The following is a 19040-nucleotide window of genomic DNA, read 5'->3' as shown; positions in this document are numbered from 1 at the left end:
AATTACCTACCGCCCCAAAAGACCCCCACAAAACATAAAAATAATAAAAATTAAAAATTAAAAAAAATCCTAACAGTAAAGAAAATTTAGCCGAGAGATGGCTCAGGATGTTTTAAACTATAAACGTCTTCTAAATCTACAGCAGTTCTAGAGAGCCTGAGATCAAAGGGTCCTGAGCATCTAAGATGTGGGTCCTCCTACATGACCCCTCCCCACATCAACAGTCTTCTCACATCCCGAGGGCAGATATTCTCCTGCCTGAGAAGTCGGGGAAAAGGGGCCAGTGCGTGTATGCACAGACACACGTACGCACACACACACGCAGGCACAGGCACACGCAGGACTCCAGAACAGGGAAGAGTGAGTTAGAGAAAGGGGACTGATGATCCACAAACACGGGGCGGGGTCACCCAGCACAGCAGAGGTGCGCCCCGCACCCTCAGCTGCAATCCCGTCCTACAGTGCCATCGTCACGCCTGGCTGTGCCCTCACCACCCACAGCAGGCCGCTGGTCGTACTCACATTATACCTGAACTTAGAAACCTTCCTTCCTGTTCTTTCACCCTAGGGCAGCGATGCAGAGATAAGAGTATGAAAGAGGGCATTCCTTCTGTCTAGCAGGGCCGCACTGTCTCACGGGGGTACACAGCAGCCAAAGAGTATCAAAGTCACTTAACTGAGCAAAACGGGAAGAGCTGTTTCCTCCTGTCCCACCCCCAAGCCAGGTACCACCTCCACACCTTATGCAGAGGAAGGGCCCCTCACTCCCCTGTGGACAGCTCTCGGCCCCCACTCCTGGCCTGCCCACCCTCCCCAGGTGTGCTGACCTGCTCTCCTCAGGACAGGCTCCGTGCACTCGTCTCCCTCGTCCTCGAGAAACGACGGATGGCCAGCCACAGTCGCGGCTGAGCAGCAGCAGACGAGCAGGTTTCGCAGGCACGTCCATCTGGGCCTGCCCCCGGAGCAGTGCCTCACCCTCATCCCTGAAGCTCCAGTACAGCCCCACAGCAGGGAGCATGGGTTGTGAAGGGTCTGCTTTGCCCTCATGAGGACCACAGGAACCTTTAGGAACCATCTGTGCATCTGGTCAACCCACAGAAGGCGGTAATTGACATGATGGTGGAAAATCTTGAAGCTGATGGAATCTTCTCTTCTATGTAAACAGTCAGCCCAGTTCATCATAAATAGTTCAGAAAAATCCTAGGAAGTTTAGGATAAATTCTGTAGTTCTTTGGTTTCATGAGCAGTTCTGTGAAGTTGCTAAATAATCCCAATATATTCATCTAAAATCAACATTTCATAATTACTAGTTAGATTCAGGCGAGAGTCTTGGTTCTTCCATGTTGAGATGTACCCAGAATCTGATCGCCCTCATCACTTGCATTGCTGTGATCTACCTACGCAGACTTCCGCAATGACCTCCTAGCTGCCTTCTCCATGCCCCCACAGCGGGTTCTCAACGCAGCAGGCGGAGCCATCCTGCTAAAGGATGAGTCAGATCGTGTCACTCCCTTTGCTCTACAAGTCCTCAAGTCCTCAAGTGCTCCACACACATGGCCTTCCTTCTCTAGCACATGCTGACCTCATCTGCATTCATCTGCTCCACACCTGGGGCCTCCTTGCTAGTCCTTGAATGCTCCAGGCACACGCCAGTCCCAGGGCCTTTGCACTTGCCATTCCCTCTGCCTGCAATGCTCTTTCCTTTGCCTCCTTCAGGACATCACTCAAGGGCCACCTTCCCAGAGAGGCCTTTCCAGCCTTTCTATTTAAAAATTGTAGCACTCCCACCTTGGCTCCCCCTCCCCCTTTCCCTGTTTTATTTTTCTCTGTTGGACTTATTGCTCCCTGACATATTATATAGTCTAATTATGTATCAGTTTCTTGCCTGCCTCCCCATGACAAGCCTGAAACCTCCGGAGGACAAGAATTCTTGCCTTTCTTGTTCTCTGCTTTGTCCCCACCCAGAGAACAGTGAAACTTCACGCATACCGGTTAGGTGAATGAACAAACGCTGGCTCCCACTGATGCAGATAGTGGTCAGGAAAGAAGGGGCACTCCCCCACGGTCTGAGTGGGAAGGGCCTTAAGGCTTACCGGCCAGACAAAAGTCAACTTCCAAGGTCGCACAGCTAACTGATGGAGGAGCAGCAACCAGCACCCAGGCCTCCCCTCCTGGGAGTGGCGGGGGCTGGGCTGCACTGCCCCGCAGAGCAGGTGAGAGCGCAGGCCCGAGCTCGGCTCCGACCAGACTCAAGCTCCAGCGCGGAGGCCCACCCAGCCGCACACCAGCAACCCTCTGCGGCGGCTTATTCACAGTCCTAAGCCTCAGCTTTCTTACTTCTCCGGTGGGGCTGACGGCGGCACCTCACGGCGGGAAAGCTTTTCTCCCCGTGTCTGACACATGGAAGTTTCTAGATAGTTCTAAAAAACCCAAAACACTGTCATTCCAGGTAAAAGGAGCGGCCAGACGAGTGTACTGAAGGCAGCCAGAGCCTTGCTAAGCCTCTGCTAAGAACAGAAATACCGAGAGTCGTAGGAACAGAGCTGAGGAAGCCCCAGCCTCTGAGGACTGTGAGCTTTCTGAGGGCAAAACCCTTAGTTACCACGACGTCTTCAGGACAACCCCCATGTGGGGAGTGGCCAGGGGAGGCTGGGAAGCAGCGATTTCCACAGGCGCGTGGAAGACTGGCCATTCCCTGTGGCTTTTCACATTCCAACACACAACTGCCTGCCTGTCAACTCCCCTTGGATACCCAGGCATCTCAAACTTAACCCAGTGACATCAGATCCATTTTTTAAAAACGTTTGTGAATTGAGGTACAATTCACATAATATAAAACCATCTTACAGTGAACAATTCAGTCCCATTTAGCACATTCACAGTCCTGTGCAACCATCTCCTCTGTCTAGTTCCAAAACATTTCTGTCACCCCAAAAGAAAACCCTGTGACCATCGAGCAGCGCCTCTCCTCCTTCCCGGCAACTGCTGCTTTCTGTCTCTATGGACTTGCCTACTCGGGACATTTCATATCAAAGGGCTCACACACGCGCGACCGTGGAGGTCTGGCTGCTTTCACATAGCACGAGGACAGAGAAAGAGCCCACTGTGTGGACGGACCACGCTGTTTATCCACTCATCTGCCGGGGGATGCTGGGTTGTCCCCACTTTTGGCTGTTGTGAATCCCGCTGCTGTGAACACATGGGCACATGCATTTGCTGGATCTGTTGGTTTTGCCCCCAAATCACCACAACGCTGCTGCCCTACAGCTTCCCCATCTCATGATGGTGCCACCCAGATGCTCACACTGGAAACCCAGGAGCCAATCTTTGTCCTTTAAACCCTAACAGCCCCCTCTACGCCATACATCAGCCCTGTTCCAAATATGTCCTGAGCCCTCCTTGCACCGTCTCCACTGCATCAGCTCCAGCGGCTGCCACTACCTCTCCAGACCCTCTCTGGCCCCTTCATTCCAATCTCTCAACCTCCTGCTGCAGCCAGGTCACTTGATCTTAGCCAAAAGGGTGAGAAATGACAAGCCAGATCATCTTTCCAAACTGTGAGAATGCATTCCTCTCCCCGCAAAGAAAGACCACCCTGAAGTGGCTCCTATTGGCAACCATGATGCATTTAAACTCCACTTCGTAGACTGTAAGACCTTCATGATACAGCCCTGCTCACCCCTTCTCCTACTCCCTCTCTTGCCCACATTGCCGATGCTACAACCACGCTGGCCTTCTGTCCCTGGATTGTGCCAATCTCCTGCCCACCTGGGGCCCTCCGCACACCCCGTCCATCCTTCCTGGAAAGTGGGGCGTGACCGTAGCCACCTCTTCTCAAAATTCACGTGGCACCTTCTTCCAGTCACCTGGTAAATCAGCAACCCACTAACTCTGTCACTTTACCTCATTTTGTTTGAATCACAGTAATTATAAAACCTATAATTACCTTACTGCCCTCCACTGGAACACAAGCTCTGAGGGCAGCGCTGTCCGTCCTGTTCACCGCCCCGTCCAGCCCCTGGAAGAGCGTCTGCTCCAGTGAGATGCTCCAGGCACATCTGTCCCTGGAACGTCAGATGCCAGGAGTGTGAAGCCCCGGGCCTGGCTGGGTGGGACCAGGTGGTGGTAGCAAGGTGCCACCGCAGCCAGGTGGGTTAGACAGGGCCATGTCTACAAAGGAACAGTGTTTGCCATTTAATACCAGGTGATAGGTGGGGTTTCTGGCAGGAAGTCGCTCTTCGGGGACAGCCCCTAGGACCCAGGACATCAACTCTTGTGGTGATGACTCACGGAAACGCAGCTCAGCCCAACAGCACTACACCCAAAGCCCTTCCCGTCCATCACAGCACGAGCTGCCTTGACCATCTACACTCCAAGTCCAACCGGGGCACAGGGAAGAGGCAGGTTGGCCCCTGAGGTGCAGCCCGCTGAGCTGTCCCCGTCTGTCCACGTCTCCTCTGGGAGTTCGTAGAGTTCCAGTGCTCCTCCTGCCCTCTTGCCCTGGGCATCAGGCACCACTGTATGCCGGACAGCAGTGGGGACAGCACAGACTGGGCCTGCCCTGCTTGAGATTAGTCCCATCAGGTGAGATACCTCTCTCCCACAAAGATGGAGTGTGGGAAGTGAGGTGCAGGGGACAGAGAGGGCTGCGCCTGAACATAACAGGTGGGTCCACCTGGGTGACGCAGGGCCTTGGGACAAAGGGCTCAGGTGTGGTAAGTCACAATTTTTCGGGTATTCAGAACATGGTAGCCCCTACCTGCTGCTGCGCCGGAGGTCACCTTAGCTTAGCAGGCTGGGCCTGACTTTTCCCAGCAGTAAAATGGTTAAGACAAGATATTTGTTTGCACCCCGAGTTGGAAATGTAACTGATGTTTCTGAAAAGGATTGAAATGCCAATCTGGATGTCTCAGGAGTGGAACTGTCACCGACAGCTGAGCTGGGCTGCTGATTCTTGCTTTGTAAGAATAGTTGACTCTTGACAAACAGTGGTTTGCACTATGTGGGTAACATCTACAGTGTTTTGTGTCACGTAAGCCAACACTGACTTGGGTGCTGACAGATGGACAATTCATCTTGTAAATGACGATGTAAACTTGGGGGATCACAAATACAGTATAGGACAGTGTGTCTTCTCTTCCTTATGACTTTTCTTAATAACATTTTCTTTGGATCACATCATACAGGCCTTGTGAGAACCGGCACCATGTCTCTTCCTGAGACCAGCTCTTATCCTGGTTGCGATTACCCTGAGCCCTCTCTCCTGCGTAATAAAAACATGGCTCTCTATGACCTGTTGTCCCCACTTCTGGCTCCCAGCTCCCGGAAGACTGCAGGTGCACTCCCTAGCATCCCAAAGAGGACTCCTGGTCACTCACATGGACCTGCCCCTTCTGTTGGGTGCAGCGCCCTCGGTCTCTCCAGTCTCCCTTCCCACACTGTCTGTATTTGGGGGCAGGGAGGGGGTCATGCCACCAGATTAGACAAATCTCAAGGAAGACTAATACCGGCTTCCTTGTCAGGCATGTTTATCAGGTCAATTGTCTTGTAAGATGTGAACGTGCTCCGACGTCAGGGCAGGACCTTCCCAACAAGTAAGGCTCCCTTTACTTGTTTGCTGTCGACATACTGCAAAGGACTGCACTCCAGCGAGCCTGGTCCAGAGGATAAAACGATTACCCAGTTTTCACTAAGTTAACCTTCACAACAAGAGAGCACTCAGAAACTCCTGGAAAGAGGCTGTAGGGTAAAGATATGCCCAGTGATGCGACCCAAGCAAACAATGAGAAAGAACAGAGGTGGCACTCGGCAAGTCTAAGTTTCACAAAGTTAAAACCACGATTCTCACTCAACACAGAGGAACGCGCGTCAGGCGGTGAAGCTGGTTCAAGCCTGTTTTGAGGAGCTGGGCTTTGGTTAACATTCCACAGGAAAACCAAAAGCCATCCCTCACTGTTTTTGCAGGGCGGGATGTATCAGAGCCTCCACCGGACGCGCGCAATCTGGGGCCCTGATGAACACTGGTACGTACAGTCCAGCAAGGGCTCGGCCCAAGGTCCTGCGGCCAGTCCTGGGGGCCCTGGTGCTCGGGGACGTCGCAGGACCCCCACTATCCGACACGCTCGACCCCGGGTAAGGGCTTTTCCATGACGGGGTTAAAAACCGGCCAAGGGAGTTGACAAGCAGGCAGTTAAAGACGCCAGACTCCCCCAAAGTGGACATATGCAGTGAGGACTCCCACCCACTGGCAGTACTGACGAGGAGTAACGCGTCTCCCCCGCGCGCTCGGGTACACGCGGCGGAAAGGGCGCAGGTGGGGACCCGCGCCCAGGTGCCCACTAGAGGCAGGGCCGCCTGCAGACCCCGCACGGCGCAGCCCGTCTGCAGGTGCTCCGGGTCTACCGTCCCGCGCGGAGAGCCCGGTATCCTGGGGGAGCACGGCCTCCGCCCGAGAGCCCACCCGGGAGACCACCCCGCGTCCCGCCGCCTCCGCACCTTTTCCGGGTGTGGGCGGGGCCCCGCCACATCCCGCGGAGCCCCGCCTTTCTCCCGGCGGCAAGCGCCCTCTCCCTCTCACGTGACCAGGAGTCCCCGCCCCCTCCGAGGCGTGGCTTCGGCGCACGCTCGTACGCATGGGCGCGCACGTGATGGCGTCATTTCCTGGCGGCGGCAGCGGCGCGGGGCCCTACTTCCGCTTTCCTCTGCGGCGCGCGTTCGGTTGTCGGCCCGCTCGGGATCATGGCGGCTACGGCCACGATGGCGACCTCGGGCTCGGCGCGGAAGCGGCTGCTCAAAGAGGAAGATATGACCAAAGTGGAATTCGAGACCAGCGAGGAGGTGGACGTGACCCCCACGTTCGACACCATGGGCCTGCGGGAGGACCTGCTGCGCGGTATCTACGCTTACGGTCGGTGGGCGCGGGCCTCGGGGCGCTCGGGCTGGGGGCGCCCTCAGGGAGGGCGGGAGCCCGGTCCGGGGGTGGGTCCCGAGACTGGGGGTCTGGAGGCTCCAAAGGCCTGCGTCGCGGCTGGCGCCGAGTCGTGGGGCCGCTGACGGGCGACCCCCGCCCCCAGCACGCATCCCCGCCCCGCCTCTCTGTCGGCGGGTTCGGGTGTTGTCCTCCGGGCAGAGCGCCGTGCTGAGTCCCGAGAGGGCGCAGAGTCCTCCCTGCGTTTCGGAGTCATTGATTTAGAGGATAACTTTGTTGTTGTATCTGCTAGGTGCTAGGGACGTTCGTGGCTCTAGGCACTGGGCGCTAAGCAGTGAACCAGATGCCTGCCCTTAGGGAGCTTACATTTGGGGAAAAAATAATATTTAGTCAAGATTGCTTTAGGCAGTGGTAATAGTTTCAAAGAAAATAAAGCGGGATAATTGAAACTGGGGGAGCGGAGAAAGTTAGAACAGTAGAGCAAATAGGTAAGGGGGCTCCAAGAGGGGCTGACATTTGAGCCGAGATCTGGGCTGAGGAGCCCATTATAAGAAGATTATGGTAGAACTGGGCAGAGGGAGCAGCTAGTGCCAGGGCCTTGCAGCTCAGAGCTGGGTGCATTCCAGGAACGGAAAGAATCCGCCTGTCCTGGGAGCCCCGGGGTGAGTTTGGTGAGGGAGGCAGGACCTGATCTTGAAAAGCATAGTGTGGGGTGATAAAGAGTTTGAATTTCATTTCTAAGTGCAGTGGGCGCCTTTGGAGAGTTTTAATCAGGGAAGTGACAGGATCAATTTACAGTTACAGAGGTTGTCCTGGGTGCCTGTGGATATGCGGGGGAGGTGAGGCAGGAGAGGAAGCAGTGAGACGTTTGGAGGTTTTTGCTCCAGTCCAAGGGAGAGACGATGGTATTGTGGTGGAGATAGAGTGCTAACGGGGTTTGCTGACAGGTTGAATGTGAGCAGCAGGGGAAAGAGGATTCATGTGATTCCCAGGTGTGTGAGTAATCGAGTGGGTGATGCTGCCCTCTGCTCAGGCGGGGAACTTGAGGGACCTGTGAGCCATCAAGTTGGAGATGTCAGGATGTCTGTCTAAGTTGGGAGCCTGGAAAGAGGTGGGGTTGGGGACGCGGATGGGAGTGATCAGCATCAGTGCTTAATGCCTGGGGCTGGGTCATCTTTTCTTCAACTGTCCTTGATGTCGAGACAGTTTAGCAAAGAGAAGGTGCTGAGGGAACGGGAGATGCCGTGTAGTGAGGCTGACAGCTCTACCTACCTTTTAGCATCCAAGGCATCCTTGCCCTAAAACACTCTTTTAGTTTCCCATGCGTGTGCTGGGTCATCATGAGGGGTTTAAATCATCCGTTATATTTGCTATTATGTTATTTGTACATAAAGTTTTGTTTGTTTACTTGGAAAACAGAGGGATGGTGGTGTAGTTTCATGGAGCTGCATCAAGGCAGGAGGGAGTATAACCAAGAGCACTAGATTAAGTCGGGGAACCACCTGCAGACTTAATGCTGACAGGGAGTGGTGACTACAGCACTGAAGGGTTTGTTTTCCTTTCTTCTAACTTAAAAAGTAATGAAAAAAAGCCTCAGCAACAACAAACCCAGTGCAGGTTATTGTAATACAGTCAAACAGTACAGAAATAATTGGAGAAAAATATGAGCCTCCCTCACGACATTCTCCAGGGGTAACCACCATTAACATTTTTTTGACCTAACTAGGGTTTCTATGTTTTGCAACAATGTTCCTTTTATAGAGATTTTTGTAGGGATAAGGTCACATGTTAGCATAAAAATCCCCTTCAGCCTACCTCATTCAGCTGCTGTTTTTTTTTGTAATTGAAGTGCAGTTGATTTACAATGTTGAGTTAGTTTCTGATGTAAAGCAGTGATTCAGTTACGCATATATACATGTTCCTTTTCACATTCTTTTTCATCATAGGTTATTACAAGATATTGACTGTAGTTCCCTGTTTTATACAGAAGCACCTTGTTATTTATCTATTTTATATATAGTAGTTAGTATCTGCAAATCCTGAGCCCCCAACTTATCCCTCTTCCCTGCCTCCCCGCCACTGTAACCATAAGTTTGTTTTCTATGTCTGTGAGTCTGTTTCTATTTTGTAAATAAGTTCATTTGTGCCATTTTTTTTAGATTCCACATCAGCAGCTGTTTCTTGAGAGCTTAATGTATGTTGCACGTTGGGTTAGGGGGCGGTGGGGGACTTTAAAAAGATGGCATCCTTGCCCCAAGGAGCTCCAGTGTATGGTTGTCAGCATGCTGTCCTAGTGGTTAGAGCTCGTTTTTTGTTTTAATTTACAGGTTTTGAAAAACCATCAGCAATCCAGCAGCGAGCTATTAAGCAGATAATTAAAGGGAGAGATGTCATCGCACAGTAAGTGTTCATGCAGAGCGGAAGTCAGATGCTAGTTAGCACAGCAGCGTTCAGCAAAGTCCCGGGCTGTGGGACGGCCGCCTTCCCCAGTCCCTCACTGCTGCCAGCGCTTGCCTTGACTTCAGCCATTGGCTGTCTGTTTTTATTTTTGTGTCCTGAATTCTAAAACACTTTGTTTTTTTAGCCAGCTTTACTTATCTATCATTTGGCATATGGAATTGTGTATAATACTGTTTTAATAGCTTTACTCCTGATTTACCTAATTTTTTAAAAAGTTTTATTTTTTATTGAAGTGTAGATAATTTACAGTGTTAGTTTCAGGTGTACAGCAAAGCAGTTAAGTTATACATATATGTGTATTTTTTCAAGATTTTTTTCCATTATAACTTATTACAAAAAACTGAATATAGTTCCTTGTGCTATACAATAGGTCCTGGTTGTTTTATCTGTTTTTATATACAGTGATGTGTATGTGTTAATCCCAAACTCCTAATTTATCCCTCCCACCATGGCCTAATTTTTAGACTCATTTACAAAAAAATAAGTTGGAAATCGTAGAAAAGAATTATATAAATTATATATAAACACCCACTGAAGTTACAGATTCTGCAGCTCCATTACCCCTTAATGCAAAGGCCACCTTTATGATCCATATCACATTATCACATGGTGACACTGTGCCTGAGTCCCAGCCCTTTGCAGATAAGATGGTGGGGAGGGGGTTGGGGGAAGCTGCCCAGGTGCTCTGCCCGCCGCCCGCCCGCCCGCAATGCTGGGGCAGGAGCAGGGCGGCAGCCCCTCATTCTAAGTCCCGTTTATCTGTTTTCTTTACTAGGTCTCAGTCTGGCACAGGCAAAACGGCCACCTTCAGTATTTCTGTCCTCCAGTGTTTGGACATTCAGGTAATCTGCTGCTTTTACACCTCTTTCATCTGAGGACATGCTTCTTGTAGCTCTGTGACTGCAGGATTCAAGTTCTTGAGCATCTCTAGTTGTACTGACTCAACAAATTTTTTTAAGAATCTTAATTGCACATGAGTGTCTGAGCTAATATCCTGTCATAAATTCCTTTTTACTTAAACTAGGAGATTCTTTTAACTAGTGGAAATTCTTGTCTGCAAACAAGAATCCTGACCAGTATACCCCATTATTGCTGGATTTGCGGTTTAAGTAATATTCAGGTTTGCTTATCTGAGATCAGATGTGTGGTTAACGTGAGATAATATTCAAAGTAGATCTGAGACTGAGTTAGTGCTGTCTACCTTGAAAATACTGAGATTCTCTATTTTCTGATAAATACCAGGTTCGTGAAACCCAAGCGTTGATCTTGGCTCCAACGAGAGAGTTGGCGGTGCAGATCCAGAAGGTGAGACAGTTAAAGATGGTAGTGTTGTATTTGCAAGTACGGCTGACCCTTGAACGATGTGGGTTTCAACTGCATGGATCCACTTATATGCAGGTTTTGTTTTTAAATGAGTACACACTACAGCACTACGTGATCCACAGTTGGTGGGATCCGAGGGTGGGGAGGGCCAACTGTAAAGTTTAAGCAGATTTCTGACTGAGCCAGGTTGAGGGGTGTGTCTGGAGTAGATAGCTGGCGTCCCCACGTGCCCTACCTCTCCCTGACCCCTTTTCAAGCCAACTGATTGACTTAATCTAATCCTGTTTCTCTGTTCTGTTAGTCTTTTTTTCCTGATTCCTAACATTTTGCCATAAAACACATATTATATGAGTTGCTGGTTTGTATTTTTAGTGTTGCTTGTTTTATTTTAGTAGTTTTTTGCAATCTTAGAGTTAAAAATAATTTTTTCAACAAAAAAATTACCTTAATAAAAATAATTGTAACTATTTCGTACTTATAGTCTAAACAATTTGGAGATGTGTATGTTAGGATGTTAATATTGTCTCTGGTAGATAGGATTATGGATTATATGTATTTTTCTGTAATTAATGTATGTTGCTTTGTAATAAGAAACCAGTAAAACTGATTTCATTTGGTGTAGAAAAGGGGGGGGCAGGAGGCTTGAGCTCTGCAGGCTTGTGATAGAAACAATGGCATAAGTAACAGCTGCCGGTCATCTTAAATTGAAATCGAAATGATCTTCATTTTTGGGACACATAGCTGCTTCTGACTTTGTAGTGGTCTTGGGGCAGACCTTGGACATGAACCTGTGTTTTGTTCAGGGCCTGCTCGCTCTGGGTGACTACATGAACGTCCAGTGCCACGCCTGCATTGGGGGCACCAACGTCGGGGAGGACATCAGGAAGCTGGACTACGGCCAGCACGTGGTCGCCGGCACGCCCGGGCGCGTCTTTGGTAATTGCTTTTGTCCATACTGAGTGTGCTGCAGGTAGCATCTGTGAGAAGTGCTTAAACCGCACAGGTCAGTCTTCAGTTTGATGTGCTGCATGGCGGATTTTTGCACTTGAGTAACTTGTAAGAAGTGGAGGGAGGGTCCCAGAAATGCTATGAAAACCGGTTGAAATGGTTCCTCAAAGCTTGAAGTGTAATTATTTCAAAACCTAATTTTGCAGATATGATTCGCCGCAGAAGCTTGAGGACACGTGCTATCAAGATGTTGGTTTTGGATGAGGCTGATGAAATGCTGAATAAAGGTATGAGTAGCAGAGGAATTAGCTTTCTCGTGACGTAAGTTCTTAACTTCTCAGTGCAAAACTGGAACGGGCTGCAGTGTGTCAGCAGCATGTTGGAGAAGAGTCGTGCCTTGGATGCGCTGACGAACATAAAACTCACACTTTGATCTTTTTATGGTGGTGGTTTGTAAGCCTGATGACAACCAGAACCGCAGCGTTTCAGGCGGACCGAGGGGCTTTGCTCCCATGGGGGGCTCTGCACGGGTGGCCGAGGCGCGCGGCTGGGATGTGCGGAGGGGCCTGCGGCTTCGCGCGGGCGGGGTTCTGGGGTGTGATGCTCCATGATTTATTTCACAAGTTGTTTTGTTGGTTGTCCAGGTGGTTTTTACCCTTGTCAGTTACTTGTTAAGGTAAATGTTTAGAATTGGGATGTATCGTTTAGGCTTTTCATGTATTTCTACCAAAATGTATGAGGACCCGAAAGTGATAGCAGTTGTGCTCTTAGGGCAGCACCTGGGAAATGCGTAGCGACAGCTGTCACCTCGTTCTGCTTGTAAAACAGCTGTGGGCAGAGCCCAGCAGTGTCTTCCCGCCTCCCCTCCCTGCACACCCCTCCGGTCTCACCTCCACACCAGGGGGTCAGTGGGCCATCTCCGTAGACGCTGGGGTCACCTGGCGTGAAGAGAGTATCCTGCTTCCCGGGAGTCACCAATAACCCCGGGGGTTCTTCCCAGGTGGTTCTGTCAGGAACTTGAGGGCAATGCTGTCCTGTGGAGCTGCCCTCCAGCCCACCTCTGTCTGGGCCCTTTATCCCGAGGCCCTGCTCTCGAGCTAAGTTGAAGGCATGGTTTCTGCAGAGCACTCGAGTGGTTCCCCGTATCCCTTCGGCAGCACTTGTCAAATAAGGCCTGCAGGCCAGGAGTATCTGTGTCAGCTGGGAGCCTGGTAAGAACACAGCTTCTGGCTTCATCTGCAGTCCAGACCTCGCAGCCGGCCACCTGCCCCACACTCACAACTCACCTTCTAACCCTGTCCTGCCAGGTCCTGCTTGCCAGCGGGTTTTATTCAGCCTGGACCATATGAAATAATGTACACTTGTTGCATTATTTAACTGGGAGGTTTTTAAATTAAGGTACAGTTGACATGTAACATTATTTTCAGGCGTCCAACATAATGATTCGATATCTGTGGGAGATTTGTTTTTAATTAGAGATTTTTTGGTGAAAATGCAGATCTCTGGATTTACTTAAAATGTGGCAGATGTGGCCACAGCGGATGCAGATCTTTGCAGGGCAGCAGCAGCTGGAACTGAGTCACGGCCGCCTGCAGGGGTCCGAGCTTGTGGGCCACTCGGGCTAGGGTTGCTCTTGCTTCTAACAGGCGGCATCCAGGACTCTTGGGTGGGCTGTGATCCCCAGAGCACACCAGGGAGAGGAGAGGGGAATGCGAGAATTTGGATCACCTCTGTAGGAAGGTTCCTTGTGAAATCTTACACCTTACAGCCAGTGCTGCAGCTAGTTCTGTGTGAACAGGTGATGTGCCACTTCTGGTTCAAAGAAAAAGGCCCCTGCGTGTCCCCTTCCTCACCCCAGGTTTCAAAGAGCAGATCTACGACGTGTACAGGTACCTGCCCCCAGCCACGCAGGTGGTGCTCATCAGCGCCACGCTGCCGCACGAGATCCTGGAGATGACCAACAAGTTTATGACTGACCCCATCCGCATCTTGGTGAAACGGTGAGGACGCCCCGCTTCACAGCTGGGAGCGAAACCAGCACAGTGGTGTTTGGGTTTTAAAAATGCAGAAATTCTTTCTAATTCTCTCTTTCAAAAAGCCAGCTTTTCTACTTTCTCCTTTGATCCAGTAATTCCAGATTTTAAAATTTGCTTCTAGTATTTACTTTCACTGAGATTATTTATCATTGGGAGTAAAATATGCTGTTGAAGAGCTGAACATTTTGTTTAGAACCGTATACAAGGTGGAGTAATTGTTAAAAGTCCAGACTGATCCAGAGCTTGGGCCCGTGCAGGGGAGGGGCAACTCCTAGGAGGGAGGGGCAGGGGTTTCATGGCCAGGCTCCTGAGCCGCACACGCCCTCACGTCTGGGTTGGAAGGAGTTGACAGGATTGTCTTTGTCCTCCAGTGATGAGTTGACTCTAGAAGGCATCAAGCAGTTTTTTGTTGCTGTGGAGAGAGAGGAGTGGAAGTTCGACACCCTGTGTGACCTCTATGACACGCTGACCATCACCCAGGCCGTCATCTTCTGTAACACCAAGAGGAAGGTGCGTGGCCGTCCCAGCTCTAATGTTCTTATGGCCAAAACGAAGACAGGTTCTCGCAGAACTTAGGTCAGGCGGTTTCTGTCGGGGCCCAGGAGTGCGCACTTCAGGCTCTGGGTACACGGTCTCTGCAGCGGCCGCTTGGGTCTGCCTTTGAGCTCAAAATTGCCATGGACGATGGGTGGACAAGTGACCATGTCCTGGGAAAGTGTGTGCAGTACTGACCTGGGCCCGCGACTGAGGGCTCCGGGTCACTGGTTCAGGTGGGACCCAGGCCTGGGTTCTGTGCTTCCAGGTGATGCTGACGGCAGGCAGAGCTGAGAACCCTGGCAGCTCTCCTTGGAAAAGGAAGAGGAGTTGACTCACATTAAAAAAAGATTCAAATCTAACTTTCAAATGAGAACAGTGACATACTGTCTTTTTTTTTTTTGAGAATTTTTGCCCCAAGATTTGCTGGGTAAAATTAAGTTAAGTTCGTAAGTAATCTTAAGACGGTTAGTCTGAGTGTTGAGAGCACTTGCTTTATGAGTACCCATATCGGTTTTGCAAATAATTGATGTGAACTCCTGAGCACAGTCTCTGGTTTGGTTCACGAGCTCACAGCAGCGTCTGCTGATTTGATCCGTAGGTTGACTGGCTGACAGAGAAGATGAGGGAAGCCAACTTCACCGTGTCGTCCATGCACGGGGACATGCCCCAGAAGGAGCGGGAATCCATCATGAAGGAGTTCCGGTCGGGCGCCAGGTGGGCCGGCTGCACGCTCTGCGCAAGTGCCGCTGCCGCTGGCCAGCGCGTGCGGGGCATCCCCGAGTCTCCCCCCCGCCCCCCGCCCCCCCCCCCCGCAGCTGAGCTCAGGGCGTCAGGCAGATGGCCCCCCCTGGTGTGACAGGTTAGGCTGGGGTGAGACCTAGCCTTAACTAGATAGGTCGGTTGCTGCATTTAGAAGTGTATTTCTCTGTTTCCAAATAAATGGGGATTTTCTACTTCTCTTTTTGTATTGGTTTTAGCTTAATCCCGCTGTGGCTGGAGAGCAGTCTTTGAGTGATTTCACCCTGTCAGCGTGTTCAGACTTTCCTGTGGCCCAGCACCGGCTCAGTTTATAGATGTTCCCTGAGCAGCACTGGCGCCCTGCGCCAGGCTGTGCCTTTTGGATTTCAGTTGCTAAACGGTGTTGATCAGATCTTCTGCATCCTTGCCTTTTTTCCTTATCTCTGTTTCATCAGTGTTGAGGGTGCTGTCTTCCTCGTGGGGGTTCTGACCGTTCTTGCTTTGTGTGTCCTGAGACTGCGTGCATACGAGGTTAGAATGACTGGATTTCTGGGGACTTGGCTGTCCCTGTGGATGTGCCTGCCCTTACCTCCTAATGCTGTGTCCTGAGTCCTGCTGTGTCTGGCGCAGCCACGCCAGCTTTCTCCCTTCACATCTGGTTTGTAGACTCAAGCTTTAGATGGATTTCACACAAGCAGCAGCATATGGGTTTTGTTTTTCTTTTAATCATGGTGTGTGTATTGTTGGAGTCAGTCTGATAGTGTTTTGTTGAAGATTTTTGCATCTACATTCATAAGTGATTTTGGCCTGTAATTTTCTTCTTTTGTGATATTTTTGTCTGGTTTTGGTATCAGGATGATTGATGGTGGCCTCACAGAATGATTTCAGAAGTGTTCCTTCCTCTGCACTTTTTTGGAATAGTTTCAGAAGGATAGGTGTTAACTCTTCTGTAAATATTTGGTAGAATTCGCCTGTGAAGCCGTCTGGTCCTGGACTTTGTTGGCAGGTTTTAAGTTACCGATTTAGTTTCAGTTGGTCTGTTCATATTTTCTGTTTCTTCTGGTTCATTCTTGGGAGGTTGTACTTTTCTAAGAAGTTGTCCGTTCCTTCTAGGTTGCTGTAAGAGTCTCTCATGGTCCTTTGACTTTCTGCAGTGTCAGCTGTAGCTTCTCTCTCGTTCCTGATTTTATTGATTTGGACCCTCTCGCTTGTTTTCTTCGTGAGTCTGGCTAAAGGTTTATCAATGTTGTTTAGCTTTTCAAGGAATCAGCTTTTAGTTTCATTCATCTTTTCTGGGGGTTTTTGTCTCTATTTCATTCTGCTCTGATCTTTATGATTTCTTTCTTTAATTAACTTTTGGAGTTTGTTCTTCCTCCAGCTGCTTTAGGAGCAAGGTGAGGTGGTTTGAGATTGTTCTTGTTTCCTGAGGTGGGAGTGCGGGGAGTTGCAGTTCTAATTTGAAGACACTATAAACACTGCATGGAAATCAGTGAGGCTGTTGTACTTGAGTTTTTTGCTGGGCAGAAGTAAAATGTCCTTTCCAGTTACTGGCATGGGACGGGCTCTAAACAAATTTAGTGTAATAGACTAAATGCCTTTTTTCCTTTTTTTTTTTTTTAAATCACACATGACCCAAGTAAATACATGTACCAAATGCACCTGCCACGCGGCTCGCTTTCCAGTGTGTCCCTGATGCTCCGGGCTGCAGAGGGGCCGGGGAGGGGCCGGGCGCGCCAGCGGCCTTCTTGCCCTTGGCGCCGAGGGGACCGCCTCAGATGCCTTTCTTTCTGCAGCCGCGTGCTCATTTCCACGGACGTGTGGGCGCGGGGGCTGGACGTGCCCCAGGTGTCGCTCATCATCAACTACGACCTGCCCAACAACAGGGAGCTGTACATCCACAGGTGCGCGCGGCGGCACCCCAGGCCCCGCGTGCTGCCCCGCCGCCCACGCCCAGCGCCCCCACCCGTGCCGCGCCCCCCCCCGGCCCCCACGCGCCGCCCTAACACCCCTCGGGCCCTGCACGCTGCCCCGCCGCCCCCGCCGCGCACCTCCCCGTGCCGCCCACGCCCAGCACCCCCACCCGCGCCGCGCTCCCCCCCAGCCCCCACGCGCCGCCCCCAACACCCCCCGGGCCCCGCGCGCTGCCCAGTGTCCTGCCGTGCGCTAAGGCAACCTGGCTCTATCTCGTGTCTCCCAGAATCGGGCGCTCAGGGCGCTACGGCCGGAAGGGCGTGGCCATCAACTTCGTGAAGAACGACGACATCCGCATCCTCAGGGACATCGAGCAGTACTACTCCACCCAGATCGACGAGATGCCCATGAACGGTGAGCGGGGCGGCCCGCCCTGGAGGGGGCTCGCCGCTTCCTAGCGCAGGCCGCTAGAGGCTCTCCCCGTTTTTCCCCCTTCTGCTTTGTTTTAGGGAGTCTTTCCTGAACCTTTAGTTAAACTTGCACATTTTCATTTTGTTTGCATTGCTCCTGACTGTCTATCTTTCTTCACTTTCAGTTGCTGATCTGATATGAAGAATTTGCACACCGGAGGCTGTCCACCTCTTTTGTACTCAATTTGGAAAACAATGGGGTTTATGTGAACTCTCAAAGCTCCCCCAGGACAGGGTCTGGGGATCCTGCCATCTTTTCTTACCCACGTGTAAATAATGCATTGCTCGAAATGAGTCTTTTTCATTAAACATTGGAAAGTTTTCCCATAAACTCTATATTGTATTTTTTAAGGTGCCCCCAGCTTTTCCAGTGACCTCCTGTACGGTGCTGGGCGGTCGCCTCAGTCTGTCTTCTGATCTGTGAGGTGGTGACGTGGAAGTGGTAAATTGCCTGCTTCTCCAGACTTCCCAGGTTGACACCCGATCCCATTTCTTAGGGATGGCCGGTCGGGGCCATCAGGGGGATCGGGGGTGGGGAAGTTGAGACCATAAGTGCTTGTCCCCAGGTTGGCCTTGGGTCTGTGTGTCTGGGTGCAGAGGGGCAAGATAGCCCTGTGCAGTAAGCCCTAGGGAGGAAGGATTTTCCAGTCTGGCTTCTGGGTTAATGAGCCCACCGGTCAGGGCCGAGGAGGTTTCACACACACGGTACCATCGGTGACTCGGGGACGGGCCAGCAGGAAACGAGCCAAGAGGTAAGACCCCTGAGCACTTGACCTAACTCGGGAGCTGTCGAGTAGGGTTACAGAGAAGTGCAGATGTCCACAGAGGTGTGTGTCCTCAGTGGTGGTTCAGGAGTGGTGTGTGATCACCAGAGGTGGAATAACCATTAACCTTGACCACTGGCAAGAGTGGGAGTGTGGTGGGGGCCTCAAGCAGCCTGGCCCTTGGGCAGTAGGAGCGACTGGACGTTACTTCCCTTTGAGGGAGTTAACTCTGCCGTGGGCAGTAGTCTGGAGTGTAGACTGCACAAGTGAAAGATGTGAGTGCCCGTGATGATTATTTGGCAGTAAAAAGGGAGGCAGTGCTGGCTCACGCTAGGGTGCATGAACCTTGAAAATACACGACGTGAAAGAAGCCAGTCACAAAAGATCACATGTTGTGTGCTTCCGTTTCTGTGAAATGGCCCAAGTGGGTAAATCCCTAGAGACAGGCAGATGCTTGGCTTTCTGGGGGCTGAGAGGTGGAAGTGGGGAGTGACCGCTAGTGGGCAAAGGGTTTCTCTGGGGGCCATGAAGATGTTCTGGAACTAGACAGCGGTTAACAGCCACACGTTCTGTGGATGTTCGAGAAAGTACTGTGCCTGTTAAAGTGGTAAGTTGTGTGCTGAGTGACCCGTATCGGTTGCAGATCAGGTGAGGAATCAACACTTCTCTAAGGTGGTTATACTCAGAAGCAAAAAGGGCATGAGTGTGGGGGTTGGGGGGACACTAGGCAGAGGATACAGCCAGCCACAGGGACAGGTGGACCCCACCCCTCCACACCCGGATGCTGCCTGCCACAGCTGGCCTGAGCCCGGGACCGGGTTCCCCCCCGGAGCCGCCAGAGAGGAAGCTGCCCAGCTGCCTCCTGACTTCAGCCCAGTTGAGAGCAGGTCAGAACCGCGAGAACAAACCTCGTTTTAAGCTGCTG

At 51.3% G+C, this 19040-nt stretch overlaps 2 protein-coding genes across 21 annotated transcripts in view; one reads left to right on the top strand and one right to left on the bottom strand.

Moving 5' to 3' along the window:
* Positions 1–6614, bottom strand: part of CARD14 (caspase recruitment domain family member 14) — a 32020-nt gene extending 25406 nt beyond the window's left edge. For 6 of the 20 annotated variants that reach the window (XM_074343853.1, XM_074343870.1, XM_074343869.1 and 3 more), the window contains exon 1: positions 828–6487. The gene's annotated coding sequence lies outside the window, so the exon portion shown is untranslated. The other 14 variants (XM_074343872.1, XM_074343873.1, XM_074343861.1 and 11 more) reach the window with 13 other exon arrangements.
* A 52-nt stretch (positions 6615–6666) lies between these two features.
* Positions 6667–17682, top strand: EIF4A3 (eukaryotic translation initiation factor 4A3). The gene is made up of 12 exons (XM_074343887.1): positions 6667–6907; positions 9256–9328; positions 10164–10230; positions 10631–10693; positions 11515–11647; positions 11866–11946; positions 13518–13659; positions 14067–14205; positions 14831–14946; positions 16764–16871; positions 17168–17295; positions 17477–17682. The coding sequence occupies exons 1-12, from the start codon at positions 6739–6741 to the stop codon at positions 17491–17493; spliced, it is 1236 nt and encodes a 411-aa protein (XP_074199988.1). The 5' UTR covers positions 6667–6738; the 3' UTR covers positions 17494–17682.
* The last annotated feature ends 1358 nt before the right edge of the window (positions 17683–19040 follow it).

The sequence above is a fragment of the Camelus bactrianus genome, chromosome 16, assembly GCF_048773025.1.
Source record: "Camelus bactrianus isolate YW-2024 breed Bactrian camel chromosome 16, ASM4877302v1, whole genome shotgun sequence".
Classification (NCBI taxonomy): Eukaryota; Metazoa; Chordata; class Mammalia; order Artiodactyla; family Camelidae; genus Camelus; species Camelus bactrianus.
Note: the sequence above shows the minus strand (reverse complement) of the source record. Positions and strands in the feature narration are given on the sequence as shown.

What these genes read in the sequence shown, in the direction of transcription:
- EIF4A3 (XM_074343887.1), top strand. Translation starts at nt 6,739, where the DNA reads ATGGCGGCTACGGCCACGATGGCGACCTCGGGCTCGGCGCGGAAGCGG. An exon ending in GCGCGGTATCTACGCTTACG is followed by an intron (nt 6,908 to 9,255) that starts GTCGGTGGGCGC and finishes TTTAATTTACAG; the next exon opens with GTTTTGAAAAACCATCAGCA. An exon ending in AGGGAGCTGTACATCCACAG is followed by an intron (nt 16,872 to 17,167) that starts GTGCGCGCGGCG and finishes CGTGTCTCCCAG; the next exon opens with AATCGGGCGCTCAGGGCGCT.